Source organism: Nelumbo lutea, chromosome 6 (assembly GCF_056320005.1).
Source record: "Nelumbo lutea isolate HS-2025 chromosome 6, American lotus-T2T, whole genome shotgun sequence".
Classification (NCBI taxonomy): Eukaryota; Viridiplantae; Streptophyta; class Magnoliopsida; order Proteales; family Nelumbonaceae; genus Nelumbo; species Nelumbo lutea.
Genome location: NC_142689.1, coordinates 17178784 through 17201956, shown reverse-complemented (window position 1 = coordinate 17201956; position 23173 = coordinate 17178784). Strand labels below are relative to the sequence as shown.

General features: G+C 37.2%; 1 protein-coding gene across 2 annotated transcripts in view; it reads left to right on the top strand.

Moving 5' to 3' along the window:
* Positions 1 to 19287, top strand: part of LOC148847637 (serine/threonine-protein phosphatase BSL3) — a 38177-nt gene extending 18890 nt beyond the window's left edge. Inside the window, exons 10-22 of one of the 2 annotated variants that reach the window (XR_016100609.1) lie at positions 4138 to 4317; positions 6273 to 6546; positions 6648 to 6891; positions 7007 to 7177; positions 10238 to 10476; positions 11698 to 11782; positions 11874 to 11972; positions 12086 to 12285; positions 12376 to 12451; positions 17603 to 17731; positions 18086 to 18221; positions 18299 to 18438; positions 18569 to 19287. Coding sequence is in view for 1 of the 2 variants with exons in the window: in XM_088949161.1 (XP_088805287.1) it covers positions 4138 to 4317; positions 6273 to 6546; positions 6648 to 6891; positions 7007 to 7177; positions 10238 to 10476; positions 11698 to 11782; positions 11874 to 11972; positions 12086 to 12285; positions 12376 to 12451; positions 18086 to 18221; positions 18299 to 18438; positions 18569 to 18652 (1928 nt within the window). In the remaining variant the exon portion in view is untranslated. The remainder of the gene's footprint in view (positions 1 to 4137; positions 4318 to 6272; positions 6547 to 6647; positions 6892 to 7006; positions 7178 to 10237; positions 10477 to 11697; positions 11783 to 11873; positions 11973 to 12085; positions 12286 to 12375; positions 12452 to 17602; positions 17732 to 18085; positions 18222 to 18298; positions 18439 to 18568) is intronic. The other variant, XM_088949161.1, reaches the window with a different exon arrangement.
* The last annotated feature ends 3886 nt before the right edge of the window (positions 19288 to 23173 follow it).

Below are 23173 nucleotides of genomic sequence, written 5' to 3'. Positions count from 1 at the left end.
AAAAAAGGCGGAAGTTGGTGAATCAACTAATGTTCAATCTCCTTTTCTCTCATCCCTAGTTTCTTATTTCTTCTTCCCTTTATCTGTTCTCTTATCTTCTTCTCTGATCAGATCTGCTACTGGGACTTCTTTTATTTTCTGGTATTTTGAGGTCTGTTTTGCACAGATTAAGCCTCCATGCATTATGGTGTGCTGTCTGCTACTAGATGAATTGGCTATCAATAAACAATAACTTGTGATATCCTTCATAGAGAACATAAAAAAAGGGTGGCCTAGTGCATGAGGCTCCCGCCAATGCAGGGTCTGGGGAGGGACAGATCTATGCAGCCTTACAAACACATACAACAAGGATTTTCCAAGATTTGAACCCAGGTCACCCAGGTTGCAATGGAGCAACCCAACCTTTAAGCCAAGGCCCACCCTCTCTAACATTCTTAAAGTCGATCCAATTAACTGTCTTGATGGTTATGCTGTTAATAATCACAACTCTCTTTCATTTCCTCTCCCTAATATTCTATCGTTTCCTTTGTCCCATGCTGTCCATAGGCTTCTTTCTCTTCTCTTTCTTGGTTGGAAAAAAGATGGTGAGAACAGACTCATTCCCAAATACTAGCAAGGGGAGGAGGTTAGAAAATGGTAGGTAGACTCACCATTACCCAAGGAAGGAGCACATATGTGCAGGGAAAGAGCCCAATTTGTTTTTTTCTCTTTTTTTTTTTTTTCCTTTTCTGAATCTACTCAGAGGAATTGGTTCTCCCATGAAACACCTCCCAGAAGAAAGCCTTTATTTTAGGTGGGATTGGGTTACTCCAAATGGAAAAGTCTATGAAGAACCTGGAGAGGACACAAGTAGCTTGAACTAGGAATCCCAAGTGAATGTACCAGAGGGGTATTGACTCCTAATTTAACAGTTTTCAAGGTTGGGAGCAGTGTACAGTGTACACAGCTTCCAGTATTTTGAGAAGCTCAGATAAAGAAAGGTACCCAATGTTGGTCCCAACTATCTGGGATCTTGGGAGGGATAGATTGAATACGGTCCTAACCTTTTGGCATTTTTGGCACAAAGTGGCCGCTTTCCGACTGGAGAAACTCACATACTTGAGGAAATTCAAATTCCCTCACACCCCTTCTAAAACCAAAATCCTATGGCACCCTAGTCTGAGACCATGAAATCAGATGGGCGACAGGTTTGTTTTCTTGTGGGATAATAAAGAATACAGACTTGGAAAAATTTCCTTGAAAGTATCCTCCCTCCACAACGAACTTGGGAATGTAGTTTGAAAAAGTTTAGGTTCTAATTGTTATTGTGGATTAATCCTTTCTCATTCATAGCATATGAACTGATTAGACAATCATATGAAATGAATGGAAAATTTTGAAGTCTCTGAATCTAAATTGATAATGCATGTGATTGAGGTAAGATGGATGAATGGATGCAATTTTGTGATGTAATTTAAATGAATTATATTGATACATAAGAGACTGGAGATGTTGAGGTGGGTAAGGGGCACGGCCCGTTTTTTCTGGGGAGGAGAGGGGTTTGCTAGAAAAGCCTTTGAGGAATTTGAAAAAAGAATGAGGAAAGAGAGGGCAAGGAATATCTTAGCAGGAGAAGGTGGAGAAAGCTGGAATGAGGATGATTTAGGGTAGGAGGAAGTGTTTGAAGGGGAGGATTAGGGTATGATTGTTGGGGGGTCTCTGGAGTTTTGTCAGCTAAAGGTTTCTTTGTTTTCTTGGGCATGATGGTGTCTTCAATGATGCTCTGGTCATGGTGGTAGTGGGTGTTATTTGTGTCTATTTTTTAGGTTCTTGTTTTGGGGTTGGCACTTCACTTTACCCATTGAAGCCTCACTTCCATATTCTGTGTCAGCCATCTAAACCTTCTTTCTTCATTAATATAACTCCAGAAACCATTTTTCTCTTGTTGCAGTCAATTAATCACCAGCTTGGAGTCACCCTCAAGGCATCAACTACTAGCTTTCTAATATTTAGCTCCTTTTCCCTTTGCACTCCTTCCAAAACAGCCATAATCTCTGCTATGCGTGAATCACCTGTACCTATTGGCCCTGAGAATAATGCAACAACTTTTCCTTCTTCATTTCTGAATACACCTCCAGTCCCTGAAGGACTCAGATTACCCTTGCTACTTCCATCAAAATTCAGCTTAATGGGACCTTCCACTGTTGGGTACCAAAGAGGCCTGGTTTCTGCCTTAAACGGAGTTGAAATCAGCCACTTCCTTCCAATTCCCAAGCAATGATTTATAGATATACCTTCAAACAGCTCCAAAGATTTTATCCACTACAACACTGATGGAAATGACTTCATGGATAGAAAAATTTTGAAGTCTTAGTCTCCAGTCTTGACTTGATAAGGCATGGGAGTGGGACCAAGCTGTGGTGGATGAGTTATGTAAACTTTATGTGAGAGGTCCATTGCCATGGTAAACAGGGTTGTGAAGCAATGTGCAATGAGTACTTTGTATGAGCAGTCCTAGCTCATGAAGATTGTCTAACTTAGGAATTAGGAGGGGTGGACAGCATGTAAACCCAACTTTAGGCAGTTTTTGCACAAAATGACCGCTCTCAGACTTGAACCTATGTTCCAACTCTTGTCAGCCTGCAGGCACCGTAATAGCCCATTTCAGTGATGATTTGTTTTCTCTTTTTTTTTTGATAAATAACAAAAACTTTTAATAGTAGGTATTAATAGAGAAAGATACAAGAGGAGGGTTAAAAACTCTTAGCCCTCCCAATAAGTACAGTTCAGTTTACAATAATGCCCAGAAAAAATTGACTCTTCCCACCCCTTGTTTGGTCAATGAATCTGCCAAGGGATTGGCACTCCTCTTAGTCCATTGAAACTTGACTTCCATGTTTTTAGTGAGCTGTCTAACTTTCTTTTTCTCATTTAGAAATTTCCACAAACTAAAATCGTCCTTCATCAGCCAATTGATAGCCAACTTAGAATCACCTTCCACCATCAGTTTTCTGATATTTAACTCTTGGGCTCTTTTTAACCCTTCCATAATAGCCAATATTTTAGCTCTAAGAGAGTCCCCCCATCCAATAGAACCAGAATACAATGCAATAATTCGACCTTCTCCATCCCTGAAGACTCCCCCTATACCCGACGGGCCTGGATTTGTTTTCTCTTTTTAAAATGGGATTTAGATTCTGGGAAACATGATTATCTCTTTTTGGGAAGATTGATGTAAGCCATCATGGTGGAAGATTATATTTCTTTAGGAGTTGGGATTTGAAGAGCAGGGCAGGGGTTTAAATGTTCATTTTTTTTTTTTTTATCAATGGATATTTGGTCATGCATGCACTTTCCTCTGAGATGACTGACTGGCATATTTTTTTTTCTTTTCTTTTACTTTTTCCTCCTTTTTGTTCTGAGGGGAATGAAGGGTGGTGGGCAGCCCTAGAGTACCAGGAAAAGGTAGCCCTACCACAACGAGGGTCTCTTCTGTACATGTACGGGGAATTGAGAAAGTACATTTATGTCAGCATGTTAGGACGAGAAAACAAAGCTTCCACTCTTGTCACTCCCCTTCTGGATAATCTGTCAAAAAACTGAACTAGGGGATCTCAGAGCCGTTTTGCTTGAGGGTTCACTCTGGAAGATAGACTCTCTAATTTGATAACATTATAACATCATATGGCCCTATGGCATACTTTCTTACCAGTACAGACTCTCCCCATGAATGAAAATGTACAAGTACAGAGATGTTCCCAATGCACGGTTGCAAGTGTTGTGAGTACGGTGTGAGGACCAACTCTATGTGACCTTACTCTCCATTCCTCAAGACTGCATTCTGTTCCTTGTATTCCTTGCTTGGGTAGCCATGTTGTTGAATGTATTATGTTGTCAAATAGTTAATGGATCAAAACATCTCTGTTACATTGCATACAAAATATATGAATTTTATCACATCTTCTATGCTACTTAACTTTTTATAATTGATTAATCTGTACACAGTTTTTTTTTTTTTTTTGATGAATAATCTCTACCCAGTTTGTTAATCAGGAAAAAAATCTACACAGAATGTTACAACCTTTCTTTTATTTTAGCCTTTTACATTTGATCATACTTTAAACAATCAACTTACAGATACTGGCTTTCATTGTGTAGTGTTGGATACTGCAGCAGGAGTCTGGTGTGACACAAAATCTGTTGTTACAAGTCCTAGGACAGGTAGATATAGTGCTGATGCAGCTGGTGGAGATGCTGCAGTTGAATTGACGAGGCGTTGTAGACATGCAGCTGCTGCTGTTGGTGACTTGATTTTTATTTACGGAGGTCTACGTGGTGGTAAGACTTGAAAATAGTATGGTATTGTTTTGATTTTTTGTACTTTGTGGAAATATCCAAAACGAGACGGTGGATTACTCCATTGCAACCTGGGTGACCAGGGTTCAATTCTTGGAAACAACCTCTGTGTATCTGTAGAGGTAAGGATGCTAACATCTGTCCCTTCCCAGACCCCACATTGGTGGGAGCCTCATGCACTGGGCTCCCCTTTAGACTGGATTGATTTCTGGCTTCAATTGTCATTAGTCTATTAATCTTGATTCTGGTTGTGGTTGTAAGCAGTGTTTTAAAAGGTGTACCTCAGGTGCTTAGGTGGACAAGTGAGACACATGGCACCTGAATCCAAGTGCAGCCCCTTTCAGTTGTGCACATGGTGTGCCTAGTGCCTCAGTCCATTTGCCGCTTTCATTAGTTACCCTTGAATATGTCTATTTCCTATTTGCCCCTTGTTTAGCAAGTGAATTAGCGAATCAGTTTGCTGATCTATATAACCACAAAATTGAGATAACCCCGTCATTTTTTGCTTGATTTCTCTCATTTTATGTCTGTACTGCCATGTTTTTTGAGTTTTATCTTGCAGCCAGCCAACTACCATCTGTGAATCTCCTTCAATGACTATATGCCTCATATTCAGCCTTGTTACCATCCTCAATCCATACAAGATTATTTGCAGCTCGTCTATCATAGAGTCCCCCACACTAACAGGTACATAGAATAGTATAGTACATTTTCATGGCTATCTATAATGATGCCATCAGTGCCCAAGATGCCTGGATTACCCAAAGTCTTGATCCAAAGCCCTAGGGGAGGGGATCCACTCTCTTGCTATGATAGTCCTTGTAGTAGAAGAATCAATCACCACCTGCCATCCTCCAAGGATATCATCCTTTGAGAAGGGTGCAACAATCTCCAAGGTTTTTACCCAATTCACCACTGTATAATTGCTTCCTTATCTTCTTCTCTTTAAAGATTCTTGCATTTCTTTCTTCCAAATGGTCTAAAGGATTGATGCCCTCGTAAATCTGTACAAACCTCTCCCTTTTGGTTGGGTTAAAAAATGAAATTGAAAATATGCTGCTCACATCACCATGTGGGGGCCACCTACAACCACAGAGAGCTATGAACTAGTCACAAATACTAAGAGCTTAGGAGATTAGTAGATGGAAAGCAACTTCCCCAATTGCATCACATAAAAAGCATTTGTGAGTAGAAAGGCACCAATTAGGCCTTTTTTTTTTTTGTTGTAACAAATTTGCCTTGGGGCTGATCATCTTACAATGTGAAAACTGGTTTTCACATCATCTATACTTATAAATTCTTTATGGAATTTATATATTTTATGGAATTGAGTGTTTTTTGTTGGCACCTTGTTTGCACAGATTGAGATACTTGTCTATATTTTTGTTTTCTTTTGTATCCTGGAGTGCTCTATTGATGACCGACTGATGTAGGTCACCCATGAAGGGTGCATGGGTTATTTGTATTTTTTGTGATATGTAGTATTTTCTTGTCTTCTATCTTTAACTAATGTTCTTATTGCTGGTAAAAAAAATACAATTTAGAGTTATCAATAAAAAGGAAAATGGTGAAACACTATTATCTAAAACAGCATTTTGTTTCTGTCATATACTCCCTTTATTTGGTCAAGGGATACAAAATGCTATTTCATCTCTTCACAAACAATGCTTTTTATTTCTTGGCAAGCAAAATAGTCTTCATGTTGCAACCTGATAGTCATAGGATGAAAATATCTTTCTAGAAGAATCTTTGAAAACTTGTAACCAGCTTCTGAAGTCTTTGATGGCTTTCTTTATATCGGAATATGGACTTGGGCATTGCTTGCATGTGTGTACATGTCTTTATGTGGGGGTTGAATTAAGACTAATTAATGAGTGACAATACTGACAAATTGATGGCGTTGTTGCATATTTACTGAAACTTGGATTCTACTATAGGGGTATTGCTAGATGATCTGCTTGTTGCTGAAGATCTGGCTGCTGCTGAGACAACAAGTGCAGCTTCACATGCTGCAGCAGCAGCTGCTGCGGCCAATGTACAAGCAGGGAGAGTAACTGGAAGGTATTCATTTGTTGATGATAGAACAAGACAAGCCATTCCTGAAACAGTTCCTGATGGTGCAGTTGTATTGGGTACTCCTGTTGCTCCTCCTGTAAATGGGGATATGTATACAGATATAAGCACGGAAAATGCTATGCTTCAGGGACCAAGGTAAGGCACCATATACACAAAAGTATAAATAGATAGCACTTGATGCAAACTGTGAAATTTTACCATTTGGCCTTAGGATCTTAATGTAGATAATTCTTCAGGAGACTGAGCAAAGGTGTTGAGTACTTGGTTGAGGCCTCAGCAGCAGAAGCTGAAGCTATTAGTGCTGCATTAGCTGCTGCCAAAGCACGTCAAGTTAATGGAGAAGTTGAGCAAATGCCAGACACGGATCAGGAGGCAGAAGAGACACCGAGTGGAAAACAGATATCTACACTGATTAAAATGCCTGATGCTGCTTTATCAAATAATATACCTGTTCCTGGAGTTCGACTACATCATAGAGCTGTCCGTATTACAACTCCATTTGTCTTGACTATTCATTGTTCCGCTCTATAGTCTCTGGCACGAAAATGCTCTCTTTTTGGCTGTCTTTCATTTTGACTATTTCCTTTAATTGCAGGTGGTTGTAGCTGCTGAGACTGGAGGTGCTTTAGGTGGTATGGTCAGGCAACTTTCAATTGATCAGTTTGAGAATGAAGGCAGGCGAGTTAGTTATGGCACTCCCGAGAATGCAACTGCAGCTAGAAAACTATTAGATAGGCAGATGTCTATCAATAGTGTGCCTAAGAAGGTAAGTTAATGTTGTAAATATAATTGAGTGTTTTATCTGGCTGTCTGGAACAATGATCTTAGATTAGATGCATCCGTGATGCATGCTTTGAGCCTTCGATGTGCTCCTCTAGATGGGGTATCCTCAAAGTTCTCCAAGGTGCACCAATGAGGTGATCAAATTGTGGATGGCGTATGTTTCATTGGTTGAAGGGTGTATGAAGCAAATACTTTTGAGTGAAGTGTACATATTGATATGCTTCCACATTGGAAAGTAGAGATGCGGTGCAACTTGGGTGGGTTAGGGGTCAGTGCAGGCCCAACCCTAAGATTTTACACCTCAGGCTTGGGGCTGGCTAACCTGAGGTCAAGCCTGAGTCTACCAATCTGGATCCAACCCAAGCTTAACCCAATACAACTTGGGCTGGGCTTGGGCTTGGTCATGCCTGGATGAGTGGTGAGGTTTGAAATAATTTTTGAATTTGCATATCCACCTTATGTGTAGAATGGAATGAAAATATGCACAAATTCCATTAATAGCATATATACATATTTTATGCATATACATTATATAAATTGCATAATGTGTGTATATGTACATGTTTGTGCATGGGTGTTTCTTTTGGCCAATCATATACATATTGTAAGTAACTAAATAAACTGTAGGGTTTACATGATAGCATGAAATGTAAGGTACATACATACATACATACATACATGCATTATATATATATATATATATATATATATATATATATATATATATATATATATATATATATATACATAGGCATTATATCCAGTGATTTAAAAGATGAGGAATTATAATTAAACTTACAAAATCAAACTTTTGTGCATGAATTGAGGATTTAGGACACTAGCATGGATTTGTTTGACCTTGCCTCAAGGGGTTTAGTATAAAGTGGCCCCTAGAATTAGGGTAATGTGATTGGGAAAGAGAGAGAGATCAAAAGTTCCATTTGCTTGAATTGTTGAGTGCATGAATATGTTTTATATGCTATATTTAATTTTATTTTTATATTTTCACTTTGAATATGTGTTATATGTTACGTTTATATTTTAAATTTGAGTTAATAGGCTTTTTAAAACATTTAGTTTAAAATATATGTATTTTTTAAATACTATTTTTAAAAGTTTTTTATTTTATTTTTCTTGCATTTTTTTATTTTTTTTAGATTTTGTCTTTGTTCAGAAAGGCGCATGCCTTGCCTTATGCCTAAGGCGCAGAAAGCTCCTTGCACTTTTAAACCATTGGTTATAGACTTATATCGTACAATGTTAGGCAGGCTTGAGTAAGGTTGGGCCGGGCTTGGGCTACCCAAGGCCTTAACCCAAGTTTGTCAGGCCAGAGTTTTCTGTCCAGGTCCATCCCACAGCCCGAAAGCTCAAGCCCAACATGTGCAAAAGCTCGGGTTGGGCCCACCCAAGTTGCTACCATTCCAGGGTGGGATGGAGATGCTAAGTTAGGTTAAATCATAGAGTCCGAAGGAGGTATTTTAATTGTTTGGTGAAATGATATGACAAGATAATGTTACCATTTATTTATTTTGTAAAAAATATGTGTGCTTGTGGGCTCTACACTCCATGCCTTAAGGCTTTATTCCTTATGCCTTAAAGCAAGTAAAATACCTTGCTCCACTTCTCAGCATCTAAAGATGCTGGTATCAGATATATGTTAGCTTTTCTGATTCAACTACTTTCAAATTCAATAACTGCTTTATAGGGTCTCATCATGAGAATGTTTTCTGGACAAGAAAATGAAAGTTTATATTCTCTACTCACTCTTTTTGAGTTTTTTTTTGTTAATTATTTTCAATAACATTGGATGCACTTAATACTTGCATGAAAATTAAAATTTCATTCAGTGTATTTAAAGTTACCAGGCAATGCCTAGTTTTCTTGTATGGCAAGGAAGTGGATGGTTAGGTATATACACATATATAATCATAATTAGTATTATCTAGATACATTTTAATTATGAACTATTGAACTACAAGTTAAATGAGCAAAACCCTAAATGGTTGCTTATATCTCATTTTGAGAAAAAAGAATGAGAAAATTTTAAATAACTTATTACATCTTTTTGATTTGTAATAAAAAAAATGAGTAAAATATACAAATAAGTTGTTCCAAGCACTCTAATAATTAGGCTGGCCCAGCCACCTTAACCATTTGCATCCCTTTCTTTTGATTACATGCCATTGTCTTTCCTTAGGCATAATCATTCAATGCAAATGATTCATGTTACACCTTTTTTGGTTATTGCATCTGCCAATCAATTTGCTCATCTTTTTGTCCATATGAATGTGGTTGTCAGTTCCCTGGCTAATTATATTATTTCTCTCAAGGTTTGTCTGTACTGCTATGGACCTAGACTTTTGTTCTTGAGCCACCCAAGTATTTCCCTGGAGTTTTCTTCCACTATCAGATCAATGTAGTTAAGAGATCTTCCAAATCTCAATCCCCAAAGTATGACAAGTATCTCATCTCTAATTGCATTTCCTTGGCCTATGGGTCCAGAGTAGATTGCCATGATTCCCATATCATAATTTCTGAACACTCCCCCAACAGCTGAATTTCCTGGGTTGCCCTAGCTGCAACCATCAAAATTCAATTTTATTGCATTCACATGTAGTGAAGGCCAAGTGGCTTCAATGTTTCTAGCACCCAAAATGGGTTACACACTCATATCAATACATAAAATAAGAAATTATTCCTCCCCCCCCCCCCACCACCAAAGTGTTTATATTTGTGCTTCTCACCACATTGATGTTGTAGGTGGTGAGACTCCAAGAAACCTAGGCAACACTTTAAGTCTCTGCATCAGTTTCGTGCATGCTGCATGAAATTTTTTCATTTTTTCCAAGTTGGTTCTTGTTAAGTTATAAGTTTGCATCATCTCAGCTGTGTGCTTAGGGTGGGTTTGTTGGTTATACCCTTATATGTCCTGTTTGTATTTTTATGAAGTTAAACTATACTGCTTATTTTTTTAGATGGAGAGTTTCTCCTGTGTGTAATCTTTTTGTTAACATTGGTGACTAATCACCTTCTCAATTTTCAGGTGATAGAACATCTATTGAAGCCTCGTGGTTGGAAGCCTCCTGTCCGTAGGCAATTTTTCTTAGATTGCAATGAGATAGCAGATCTTTGTGATAGTGCAGAACGAATTTTTTCTAATGAACCTAGTGTGCTGCAAATTAAGGCTCCTGTCAAGATTTTTGGTGATTTGCATGGGCAATTTGGGGATCTAATGCGCCTTTTTGATGAATATGGTGCTCCTTCAACTGCAGGAGATATAGCGTAAGTAATTTTATAAATTCAGTTATCTTTACATGTCTTTCTGTTTTAAATGGTTATTTCTCCTCTTGTATATGGTGATATCTTTATGGTGTTATTTTTAAGGGTTGTACTGGTGAACTATTGGAAGATGTTTTTGCCATTGTGATCATGACTGTGCTTCCAAAAACTGAAAATAGGATCAGTCCAGGTCCAAGCATTCTGGCATTGTTTAATTATAGTGGCTTTATTACATTATTTTCTGTCACTTTATCTCTACATGACTTTGATGGACCATTGTATGGCAATGGATGCATTTCATCCAAATGTAAAATAGAAGTTAGCCTTAACATTATAGTACACTTTCATCTAATGTAAGTGATATCTGCCTATCACATAAAACTCCAGATGCATCCCTCCTTTTTTCCCATCCTGCTCTAACTCTATGGGTGACATCCTTCTCAATCTCTCCCTTGTTATGAATTATCAAACCAAGGTACTGAAAAAGGTCACATTGAGTTATGTCTTGGGTTCCACCATGTCTATAATTTTTACAATGTTTCCATTCGACATTTTTGACCTTTCTGACATGTTTCCTATATTTGGATGACCAATATTTCCACCAAAACCAACATTTTAAAAACCTTACATAATATTACAACATATTTCTAGGTGATCACTTGGATCCACAACTTGAATGTGACACCATTTTGAATGGTTATGACTGTAAGAAAAATCTTTCTGAACAGGAGCACCATTGGTAATTATTGATTTCTTCAGCTGTGCATCCTTAGGTGAGAGTTTTGCCATCCTGGGTTATTAATTCAGATATGGATTTCCATGGCTCACAACTCGACTATTGGAGAGAATTGATTGTGCATCTTTAGAATCCATTTACAATCCATAGTTCATTGGTTTACCTAAATTACCTGCTTGTACTCATAGTTTCTTGATCATAGAACCAAGTACATAGCTAAGCTACTTGCTGGATGATGTTGAAGCTTGTTTTGTTCTTTGCTCATCTAGAGGTGGCTTAGCATTACAATTATCTGTATCATTGCTCATTTAGCCACATGTTATGATGGAACCCATCTGTCAAGGTCCCTGATCTGTGTGTGTGCTAGAAAAATTACAGATGTTTGATGTCTCTTCTCATAAGCATCTCTGTGTAAATATAGAAGATGATATTATTTTTGCAATAACATACTTATCTTGTCCATGCTAATGTTATGCTCATGATTACAGTTATATTGACTATCTCTTTTTGGGAGATTATGTTGACCGGGGCCAACACAGCTTGGAAACTATAACTCTTCTGCTTGCATTGAAGGTATCATGTTCTGCCGTCTATTCTGCACTGTAAATTTTTTAGACGTTCAATTTTTTTTTCTATGCTGAATTTAGGTGATCGTTTATTACAGGTTGAGCATCCCCATCAGGTACATCTAATCCGTGGGAATCATGAGGCTGCTGATATAAATGCTCTATTTGGCTTTCGTATTGAGTGCATTGAACGAATGGTATAGATTTTTGTTCTCTCTCCCTCTGATGCTGTTTATGTGTACATGCACATGCTTGCCTTAGTTTGTGTATTAATTTGTTGCATCCATTAATTTCATCCATATGCTAACAGGGTGAGCGGGATGGGATTTGGGCTTGGCATCGCATAAATCGGTTATTTAATTGGCTTCCTCTAGCAGCCCTCATTGAAAAGAAAATTATTTGTATGCATGGTGGCATTGGCCGGTCTATAAATCATATAGAACAAATTGAGAACCTTCAGCGCCCAATCACAATGGAAGCAGGCTCAGTTGTTCTTATGGATCTGCTATGGTTGGTGCTCCCCCTTACTCTTTTTGATAGCTTTCATGTCTTATGTATATCCTATCTATTACGTTACTAATCGTGATTTCCTGTTTACAGGTCAGACCCAACAGAAAATGATAGCGTTGAAGGATTACGACCAAATGCTAGAGGTCCAGGCTTGGTTACTTTTGGGGTTGGTGCATTTTTCTTTACCAACTTAATTATTAAGTATCCATAACTATTGACCTTATGTGTGTAAATGTGTGTGTGTGTGTGTTGTACACTAAATGTCTAGTTATAACTTAGTCACTGGCCTTGTTAGGAGATGGCTAAGGTCAAGCAACTGCTTAGTCCACTGACTTCAGGTAGGCTCTTTCTATTTGTCTTTCCTTCAGGTGAAGGAAAGAGAAAAAATTGACTTCTAAGAGAACATAATAACATTTACTTTTCTTCGAAATGGTGATGGGTAGCAGAGGAGGTGTTGCTGTGATCCAAGGGGAAAGCACCAACCAAGCTGATCTAACAAGTCAACTAGTAACTGCTAAGAATTGACCGGTTTACACCTTTCTTAGGAAAATCAAAATGACTAGGCACTTCCTAATTGCCTTGACTACACTGTCTTCAACTCTAAAAGCTGGGACAGTTGAGTTATGTATGTAAGATTTAATCATTGTGGCATACTGTTGGAACCTGAGCTGACAGGCCAACCTGACAACACTTACCTCACCTTGCTCAAGAAAACCCAATTGTAGTAACTGGCTAGATGAATCAAGTGAAATTGGTCTCTTTATCTGATCAAACCACTTCAAACCACTTTATATTGACTTCAATTAAATAGCCATTTTTTTATTCTGCTTTTGGAAAGAAAATGTGTAGGTTGACCTTTTGGCCACTTGAGTTTGAATGAATTACCTATTTATCAGGTGGATCTGCAACACTGGTTCTTTTTTTTTTTTTTTGCGTTTTAAAATTTGTTCCTAGTGGACAATCTATCTCGCATATTTTGTTTTATAAGTGGTTCTAGTTTTAGTTGTTCTGAAGCTCCAACATGTTAAATAGCAGGTGAGTTCAAAGTAGAGATTCATAATTGCTTTTATCCTTCTCCATTACTAGTTCTATTTTCCTCTGGTGACATCCAGACTTTATTGAAGCTATTAAATTGGTTGGTCACATTTCAGATTTCTCCTATAACTCCTTGATTTGGCGTGTCTTGTGACAAACACTGATTAAAGGGTTATTTCTTGATGCAATGGTAAATCTCAGGCTGACAAGCATGAGAAAATGGGATTCAAGTGTTAAAGTGGCCACTCTGTGGAGAAATACCAAAGGTTATAGGTTCATATCCGGTCCACCCCTCCCAAGACCCAGATAGCTGAGACAAACATTGGGTACTGGCCCTTTGAGATGGAGTCTCTAACTAGTTCTATCAATTGGTCAGGTCTGGTCCAGATGAGGGTATCTGGTCCCAAACCAATAAGTAAATGCGCGAAACCAGTTCCAAACTGGACCTGGAACAGTCCCAATTATTAATTGGGATTCAGGACTATAGGGTCTGACCTGATAAGGCCCTATTATGATTGACAGTTGTACTTTTGATATGTAAATTGATACTTGACAATAAACCCTACTCATTTGTTAAATTGACACATTTGGAATTTGGATATAATAACATGATAGTATTACAAATTTAGCATGAGAAAGATAGGTATTAGACTGGGAGTACCTTTGTAACATGCTAATATACAAATATAATTTTATATATGTAGTTCAGAACCACCAAAACTAATCTCGATCCAATTATAACCAGGACATGTAATGCAAACCCAGACACTAATTTGGTCTGTTTGTTTCGGTTCTGTTGGATCTTCCAGATTCATGATTCTGATAAGATAATGGGCCATGTTGCTAAGATTAGATTGCTCAGTAAAAGGATTATTTGAAATGATTTTATGCCTACTGTTTCCATTGAAAGCTGTATTATATATACTCCTTTTGAAATTTATTTTTTCATTCATTTTCTTCATATCAGGTGCTTGTTTTGTTTACATCCTTTATGGGCACTTTTCTGTAGCTTTAATTTATATTGTGATTCTCCTTCCCTTGTCAAGTTTTTGTATACTGTCATCTTCTTGTACAATATGCTTCATGCTATGTTCAGACACCAGAGTTGGTTTATTTCCTACTATGTGATGTTTAAAATCTTGTCCTTATGACACATTTTCTTTATTTTATTTTTTTATGCATTTATTACACAATTAAGGGGCCATTACTTGGTATAATGGCAATGCCAGAGATTAGTAGATTACATTTATTACACAATTAAGATTCTTGAAGTTCTTGAGAAGATTCCAAATATAAGAAAGTTCAAGAGCCAAAACAACCATCAAATAGTTCAGATGTCAATTTTTTTTTCCAGATTGAGGATGGGATTATTTGGGCATGGGCCTGTTAAGAAGGTGAAAAAAAAACAGAGGTCGAGTAAGAGATTTAAAATCTCTTCTGCTCAAGCCTATGGATGAGATGTTTAGTTTGGGTATTCTTTCTAGGTGGTTTGTGGTGAAGGTAACCTTTTTTTAAGCTGTAGGGAGGTGTTAAATTCATAAAGTGTTAGTAGTGAAGTTGGTTGAGTGAGTTTTGTCTGGTGAGTTGGTTTGCCTCATTTTATGTTGGGAGTTTTACACATGTTGCCGGCGTGGTTTGTTTCCTTTGATTTTGAGGGAGAGGTTTGTGGAGGGCTTTTCTATTTTAGTGGGTGATTTCTTATAACCTCTATTGTACTCTCTTCTTTTTCTTTTAATCTTTTTTTCTTTTTTATTTATTACCAAAAAAAAAAGTGGTTAGGGCCATATCTAGCCTCTCCCTCCCAAAACCCCAGATAGCTGGGACCAACATTGGGTGATAGCCTTCTTCTCTCCATTACACAATTAGGTCAGCTGGTGCCAAACATGACATTTTGGTTCCAACGAATAACTTATTGGTAACCTGTTCTCTTTTTGTTTCAAGCAATATGGGTTAATGAATTAGTATCTCCAATATATTTCATGTATTTTATGGAAGCAAAATTCTGTTGCTTTTTGTAACCTAGTTTTGAGAATAGATGAAGTTCTGTAGTCTATTGTTATGGGGACGACATAAGAAGAGAGGGTGATGTACTTAGTTGTTAGTGGACATAGCTGCTATTGGATCTTGACATGCCTCGTCTTAGTATGCTGTTGTTTGGAGAAGATATTAAGGTGTACCATTTTAACATTAGCAGAGAACACATTGTGCCATGTGGCAGAACAATATAAAGGAAAGCTTGTTTAACTTTATTTATGTGCATGATTTGAAACACAAGTCTGATGTCACCATCATCAGCTAACTTGAGAAGATTCAAGGTTCCGAGGTCTAATAGATTAAATGTTGCTTTTCTGAAATAATGTACAACAGAATAAATTAATAAAGATAATGCATTTTTTCCAGAGAGAACTTGGCATATTTGTTCTCTTGGTTCTTTAATCTCTCTAATCATAGCCATTACTTGTGTTCTTAGATGTTTATTTTGACTGGAAAGCTTGAAAGTTTATGTGGTATTCTCTTCCTGCAACATGTTAATCATGCCCTTTGGTGTTTGATTTCTTTTTCTTTTTCTCATTTTTATCTCAACCATTATATATCTCTTTTTAGTTTTCCCTTGGAAGTATAGAGAGTGTTTTGTATAATCTCAATTTCTTATTACCTGCACTGGCATCTAGGTTGGTGGTAGACAAGAGGTGGTCATCAAAAATACTTTTGAATATTAAAGTGAATGAAATAGCTTTGTTTGTGTATGTGGATTATTAAAGGAAAAAAATGCTGTGGTTTAGGGTGAGCTTTTGGTTCAGGGTTGGTGTGAACATGCCCAGGATAATGATGTTGATATGGATGAGTTACTAGATCAGAATGTATTAGCTTAGAATTAAATGCATTGAAGAGAATAACAGAGTTGCCTGATGTTTGATAACGTTGCATGACATGGTTTATTCATGTACTAAAGATTAATGGTGGAACTGGTGATGAAAGGGATGATTTGATCCAATATGTTAATATTGAATGCACAAAACTGATGACCCATGATGGGCATAAATTGAGAAAGTGAGAAAAGATTGATGTAGGAAAATATTAGCACCTTAACACTAAAAAGTTGGGTTTAGACTCACAAAGGTACAGGTCAATCCCTAAACAGTAAACAAGCCAATAATTGGACTTTACATTGGGCTTCTAATACTGCCTACAATCTCATCCAAGATTTGGCCCAAACTCAAGCCCTTTACAAGGTTTATACCAAAGTTTATGCCCATAACCAAGTTCACATCCTTAGTCAGACCTAAATCCATTACTAGACCCAAGCCCATTGTAGTTTTATGACCCATTTAATATATCTATTACTCGTATACAAACCTATAACCTAAAACCAAAACCTAGATCCATGACTAACCAACCCAGTAACTTAAAACATGAACAAGGAAATAATGCATGCCAAATAAACCTTGGTGTTAGTATTTATTGGAACTGAAGGAAAAATGGAAAATGACAACATACATATTGGAGATAAGGGTGTCAAGTATTTTTCAAAGCTAATTCCCTTCATTAGCGAGCAAGCTTTTCCTATATAAAGGAATTTTCTAGTTTGTTTTCTGGAAAGAGAGAGAGAGAGTTGAGTAAAGTTTTAAGTACTGTGTGCCTTGGTGATGTGATTCCATCCCTTTCTTAGGAGGTCTGACTCCTTTGATTTTTAGGTGTGATTCCAATCTAGAATTAGAGTTCTAAGGTAAGATGCCAATGACTAATTCAAGGCTATGACTAGACCCACTTTTCCCTACTAAATCCTACTCCACATCCAACCTTTCTCAGGTTGCATACCTGGGGTTTCTGACCATGCTGCATCAGAGATTGAGGCTTTTAAAGGCTTGTATTTAAAGGTAGGTAAGCTCCAGTTAGTGATGAATGCAGAAACATGATGATGTTTTTCTTCTGATTGTTGTTCTATTTTGTATGTTTCACGAAACATTACCAAACTTATGAAGGAGCAAGAATAAAGTTCTTGGGCAGTACAGAACCTAAATTTTTAGTTTTCAATGTCTTTATGTGTCAATTTACTTCACCTAATATATAAAGCTATTTCTGTAGTAAGCATTTCATGTTTTGCTATGTAAGCTGTAGTTTTCTCCCATGTTATCTTATGTAAATAGGAAATTCTTCTGGATGCAAAGCTGGTTCCAGGACTTGAAATCAACTTTGGTTCTGGTTTGAATATTTAGTTCAGGTTATGGTTCCTGCTTGGGGTCTTTTCTATACGGCTAAATATTGTCTGGTTCTTGCATAGGAACTTTTCTAAACGGTGAACTATTGTGTCTTCTTCAGACTTCATTTTGTCTGTGCTGCTATCAAGGTTCAAATTTTTGTCACATGTCGGGGCACATCAGGTGTATCGTATCGTATTGGCCCTGCCCCAGTATGTGTAATATTTAAGTATTTTAAAATTTTAATGTTTTCAGGGGTAAGCCTTGCTAAGACCGCCCCCCATGTAAAAATTTAAAAATAAATGAAAAAATAATAGCACTGATGTTGGTCAAACCCCTAATATGCACATTCTGGTGCATCGGGGTGCATCAATATTTTAAACCTTGGCTGCTATGTTGTCGATTGAATCTGAATATCTGCTGGAAGCTTGGTACTGTTGTTGGGCATTGTATTGCCATAGCCAAAGGATCCTTGTGATTGCACTCAAATTTCTTTCTTCTGTTTGGAGAATGCATATGCCATATTGGGAAAACCTTGTTCTCTCTAAAGGGATTTGGTTTTGCAGCCTGATCGTGTAATGGAGTTCTGCAACAACAATGACCTCCAGTTGATTGTACGTGCACATGAATGTGTGATGGATGGCTTTGAGCGTTTTGCCCAAGGACATTTGATTACTCTTTTTTCAGCTACCAATTATTGTGGTAAGTGTATTGGTATCTTCCTTTCAATACATCCTAGGATTCAGTCTTCTAATTCAGATTCTTACCTGCTTCTATAGGTACTGCAAATAATGCAGGGGCCATCTTAGTTTTAGGAAGAGACCTTGTGGTAGTACCAAAACTCATCCACCCATTACCACCAGCAATCGCGACCCCACAAACATCACCAGAACACCATATAGAGGATACATGGATGCAGGTATATATATATTTTTTGTGCTCGCTTGTTCTGACTGGGGATGTAGTGCTTATATTGATTAATTTTCTTTATTGTATATTCTTGCATGGTGTGTGTATTAACTCAGTTCATTTGCTTGGTGTGAGTTCAGGAGCTTAATGCTAACAGACCACCAACACCAACCAGAGGCCGTCCTCAAGTTGCAAGCGATCGGGGTTCTCTTGCCTGGATTTAAGATAAGCTTCAGATTTTTTATATTCTTTGAAGGGCGTAGGCCCCCAAGGCTTGTGTCATCAGCTGAGGTTTCTGGTGATTGTCTTGTACAAAACCTGACAGTTTAACAGGAATTCTCAAGCATGTGATATTGTCCCTGAATCACGTTTGAAGATTTCCGCACAACACAGGAACCCATGGTTTCCTGACACAAGAGACTGGAGGGTCGGGGTTCATCAAGGCTACAACTTAAAAAAGAAAGGCCAAATTGCAGGTGGTGGGATTGGTTAGCGATTCTTCCTATCAAAGTTAACTGCTGCACGCGTTCCCCTGAGGGTCGCCTCCTTGTATATTGAGTCCATAGGCAGGTAGCCATTTAAGTTACAGTCGTTTCTCCCGCGGGAGTGGTAGTAATGCGTTTGTCTCGTTAGTTAATTATTCTTTTTGGTGTTCTTTTCCTCCACATTTTAACCTTTTTTTCCCCAAGTGGACTTTGGGTCTCAAGATGTGATGGTGAGAAAATATGATATATGAATGATATATATATATATATATATATATAGACTCTGGGCATCCATGTATAATAGTGTTGTTGGGTACATTTACAGTGCCTTGTAATTTCTTTTGTTGTTTATACAATGTAACGTTTTTTTTTTTTTTTGTGTGTGTGAAGAGAAGAGGTTTTTTTCTTTTGTTTTTTCGGGTCGAAAGAGATTTTGACAAAACCCTTGGGACGGGTTTTCTTTCCCTTTTTTTTTTGCCTATACTCTTCATTTCTATTTTCTCTTCCCCTCTTTTCTGATGAAGAGAATCGTCCGGACAACTTGATTTCTTAGTTATTTGTTCTTTCCTTTTGTTTCACTTGCAATGGAACAACGAAATGCCGAAATTCAGATGTTTTTAATTGAGTGGGAGTGGGAGTAGGATTGGGACATGTGATATAACCTGCATTCTGTTTGTAATAATTAATAAACCGAAAAGAAAAAAAAAAAGAAAGAGAATAAAATCATTTAAAAATTGCAAATTTAAGTGTAAGAGTATTATTTATAATCACTAAAGACATACTTTTGGTTCTCAATTTAGGCCTGGGTTTGGTTTCGCAGTCGCATTGTGTGGGCTTGATGTTATGATACTTTTCTGTACCATTTATAAAAATGAGGATGTGAATAATTGTCCCAGATTTTACTTTCCCCTTTTACCCTCTATATTTTTCGTTTTCCCAATATTTAACTACCATAAGGCCGTTCGTTGTTTATCAAAGTGGGGCAAGTACAATGGTCTAACACTGCTATACAATTCCAATAGTACCCTTGGAAATTGGATATGAGAGGGGCCAAATAACAAATGCGTTTTTATCCCATTCTCGCCCCTGCAAGGTTGCAAATGCCGGGTTGTCCGGTTGGATGAGCACCCTGATATTAGCATTGGCGAACAGAAGTTTCTCTTCTCCATTGGATGAATGGTTTTTTTTTTTTTTCTTTTTTGTGTGCTAAACAACGAACAAGAGGAAAGTAGCATTATCCTATTCATCATAGGTGATGTGGGATGGACATAGAAAAAAATAGAAAATAAGATAAAAATAACCTTGGAATTAGCACCTCAACTTTTCTATTTATCATAAAACAGGAAAAATGCTTCTTTGAGCTATACTTAAAAGTAAGCAAGTTAGACTGTTTTTCTATTCATCAGAGTTGAATAGATAAACTGCTTTGAGCTACACTTAAAAAAACACAAATATTTTGTTCACCACTCCAATGCAACATCTACTAATTCACATAGCTACTCTTGGAAACATGAAGCATTTAGAGAACTATTTATTAAGATATGTAAGTAAGATTTAGAGAATTATTTCTACCATCCCTTAACAAAGATAGCCATGTCAACAATTCGAGTACAACTTTTCTCTCCAAATAATTATTAAAATATGCCAGCATTTATTATTAATTAATGAAACTAACTACATATACCCAAACTCATCAATCTTATGTCCAATTAGCTGTCAATTCTTTGTAGGAGTTCATCAAGTTTTTTTTTTTTTAACTTTTTTTTTTTTTTGCAAATTCCAAATAGTCTGAAACATGTCTTTTTAGGTGGATTTCTTGCCCCAGTTCTGTTTTCAATTCAATGAAATCCTGATACAAGTAATAAAAGTATGGAATAAGTAGACTTTCAAATTAGTGATTTCAAGTAGAAATCCAGGAATATTTTATCCTATTTAGAATATATCTGAAAAATATTGTTTTATTTTTTATGTGATACATTAATGCTATCTTTGTATTTTGGTTACAAACTTTCTTAATTTAGACTCCCCAAGGAATTCACTATTCATTTGTATCTCCCCATAAATTTCTTATTATATTCCATTATTTCTTATATCTATTGCAACAAGATTTGATTTTTTTTTTGAAATTTATGCAGTATGAATTCATATTGTCTAAAATATCTGCACCTTCATTTATATTTCATTATGATTATATCATCTGCAGTTGATATCTTAGGCTGTATGTAAATGAAGCTAACTAGATATGCCCAAACCCATATGAAACTACTCAATGTTAGGTCCAATCAACTGTCAATTCCTTGTAGGAACTTTATTAGTACTTCTCTTTCATTTTAGCACAAAGTGATTGCTTAAGAAAATTTTACATTTTATTTTCAGCCTTAGTAGTCTTTGCATAGGTTTTTGCTAAGAAAACTAGAAAAGATACCCACATACTGATCTCTGCCCGATGCAATCCTTTAACCTATCAAAAATTTGAATTATTCACATATATATTTGCTTATTATTGAACTTTGCACAGTTACTAGCACTGGTTCAATTGTTTACGAGGAATAGTCTACACTATACAAACTCTTACAAGTATAGATATTAACTTGAGATTGCCAGATGACAATCAATTAGACAATAACAAATCTTCAAACGAACCAATCAGAGAATTCCTGACGGGAAGTCCACTCAACCTCCTTACCAACTTGATACATTGAGGTGTTGGGAATGAATGAGGACCCCAATGCTTATTGTGGTTACTCAACCATTGGTTCAAATACCCCGGGCCATTCTACTAGTTATAAATTTTTGGGATGGGCCAGACCGGGCAACGCGGGCCTGGTAGAAGGTAGAAGTGACCAACCCATTTTATCATACAAGTTGTAAGTTGGTATGTATATAATTTGCATGGTTTTTAAAACCGGAGATCGAACTGGTCAGGGGTCTGGTTATTGGGTCGAACAGTCTGGTCGTTTGAACCGAACGATCGGCCTATTCTGATAAAAAAAAATGGTCAAAACCATTCGAACGATTAATCGCCTGGATCAGCAGTTTGCTGATTAAAATCAACATTTTTGAAGAAATTCCGGTTTTGGGGAAAACTGAACCTGTCACCTAACTGATTCCTGGTTTTTCCGGTCTGGTTTTGAAAACCATGATAATTTGTGTTGATTTCACTTATAATCTTCATAAACAAGTGAACAATAGGTCCGTGTGTATAAATTTCATACTCATAGCCTTCTCTCTCACTAAATGGCAAACTGACAATCAACAGAAAATGCAACATGAAAATGCAACATGAAATTGTACACTTGCTGCCTATCCGATGAAAACCCACAACATACTCATGTCATAGTTTTTTTTTTTTTTCAATAAATTTCATTCAACAATTAGGGATATCTTAAATCTATAATACTTGAAAGATATAATACTACCGTATTAGAAGAGTTTTGACCAATCAAAGTACTCCTTAAAATTTGATAATACCATCTGATTGGTCACCATACAGGTTGATTGATTGAAAGTTTTTCTGGTTATTACTGGTATCGTGTCTTTCCGGTATAGTCGAATCCAAATTTAATTTGTGCTTATTAATTCAGCTAAGGATTGATGAACATCATCAATTTTGGAATACAAATTCAGTTAGAAAGTTAACAAATGAATGTATGTATCTTGGAGTTATTGTGCTGACCCCTAATGTCAATCCTTGCTAGGAGTTATTTGTTCTGGGGGTAATTGAATGTGAATGCAGCTTCTGAGTCGGAGACTGGTCTCCGTGGCTTAGGTTGCGTGGTTCGGAACTCCAGACGAGAGCCGAGAGGGTCTTTTGTGCAAAGTCTTTGAAATCTAAAGCTTCCTCTCAGCTGAAGCCCTGTCCTTTGCGGTTTGGCATTTTTAGAGTTGTAAAGCCGGTTTTAAAAACCGGACTGGAAACAAAATCATTTTGATCACCAGTTCTCAGGTCAAATGCTCTAACCATCTGGTCCGAAGTCCAACCAGATGGTTTTAGGGTCTAAAATCGGACCCAGAGCCATGACCGTTCCCAGTTCAACCGGTCCAACAGTACGGTTTGACTTGATTTTCAAAAGCTGTACAAAGCATTTCTTCTTCCATTATCTTGGTGGAGTTGAACAACAAGACTATGGCGAACGGGCTCTGTGCCCTACTTTGGATTTATTTCCGGTAGCGTTGATTCTTGAATAGGGCTGTAAAATTGGTTGTGCTGTTTGGCATGATTTTTGACTGACCTGGCACTATAAAATGCGGATTATGCTG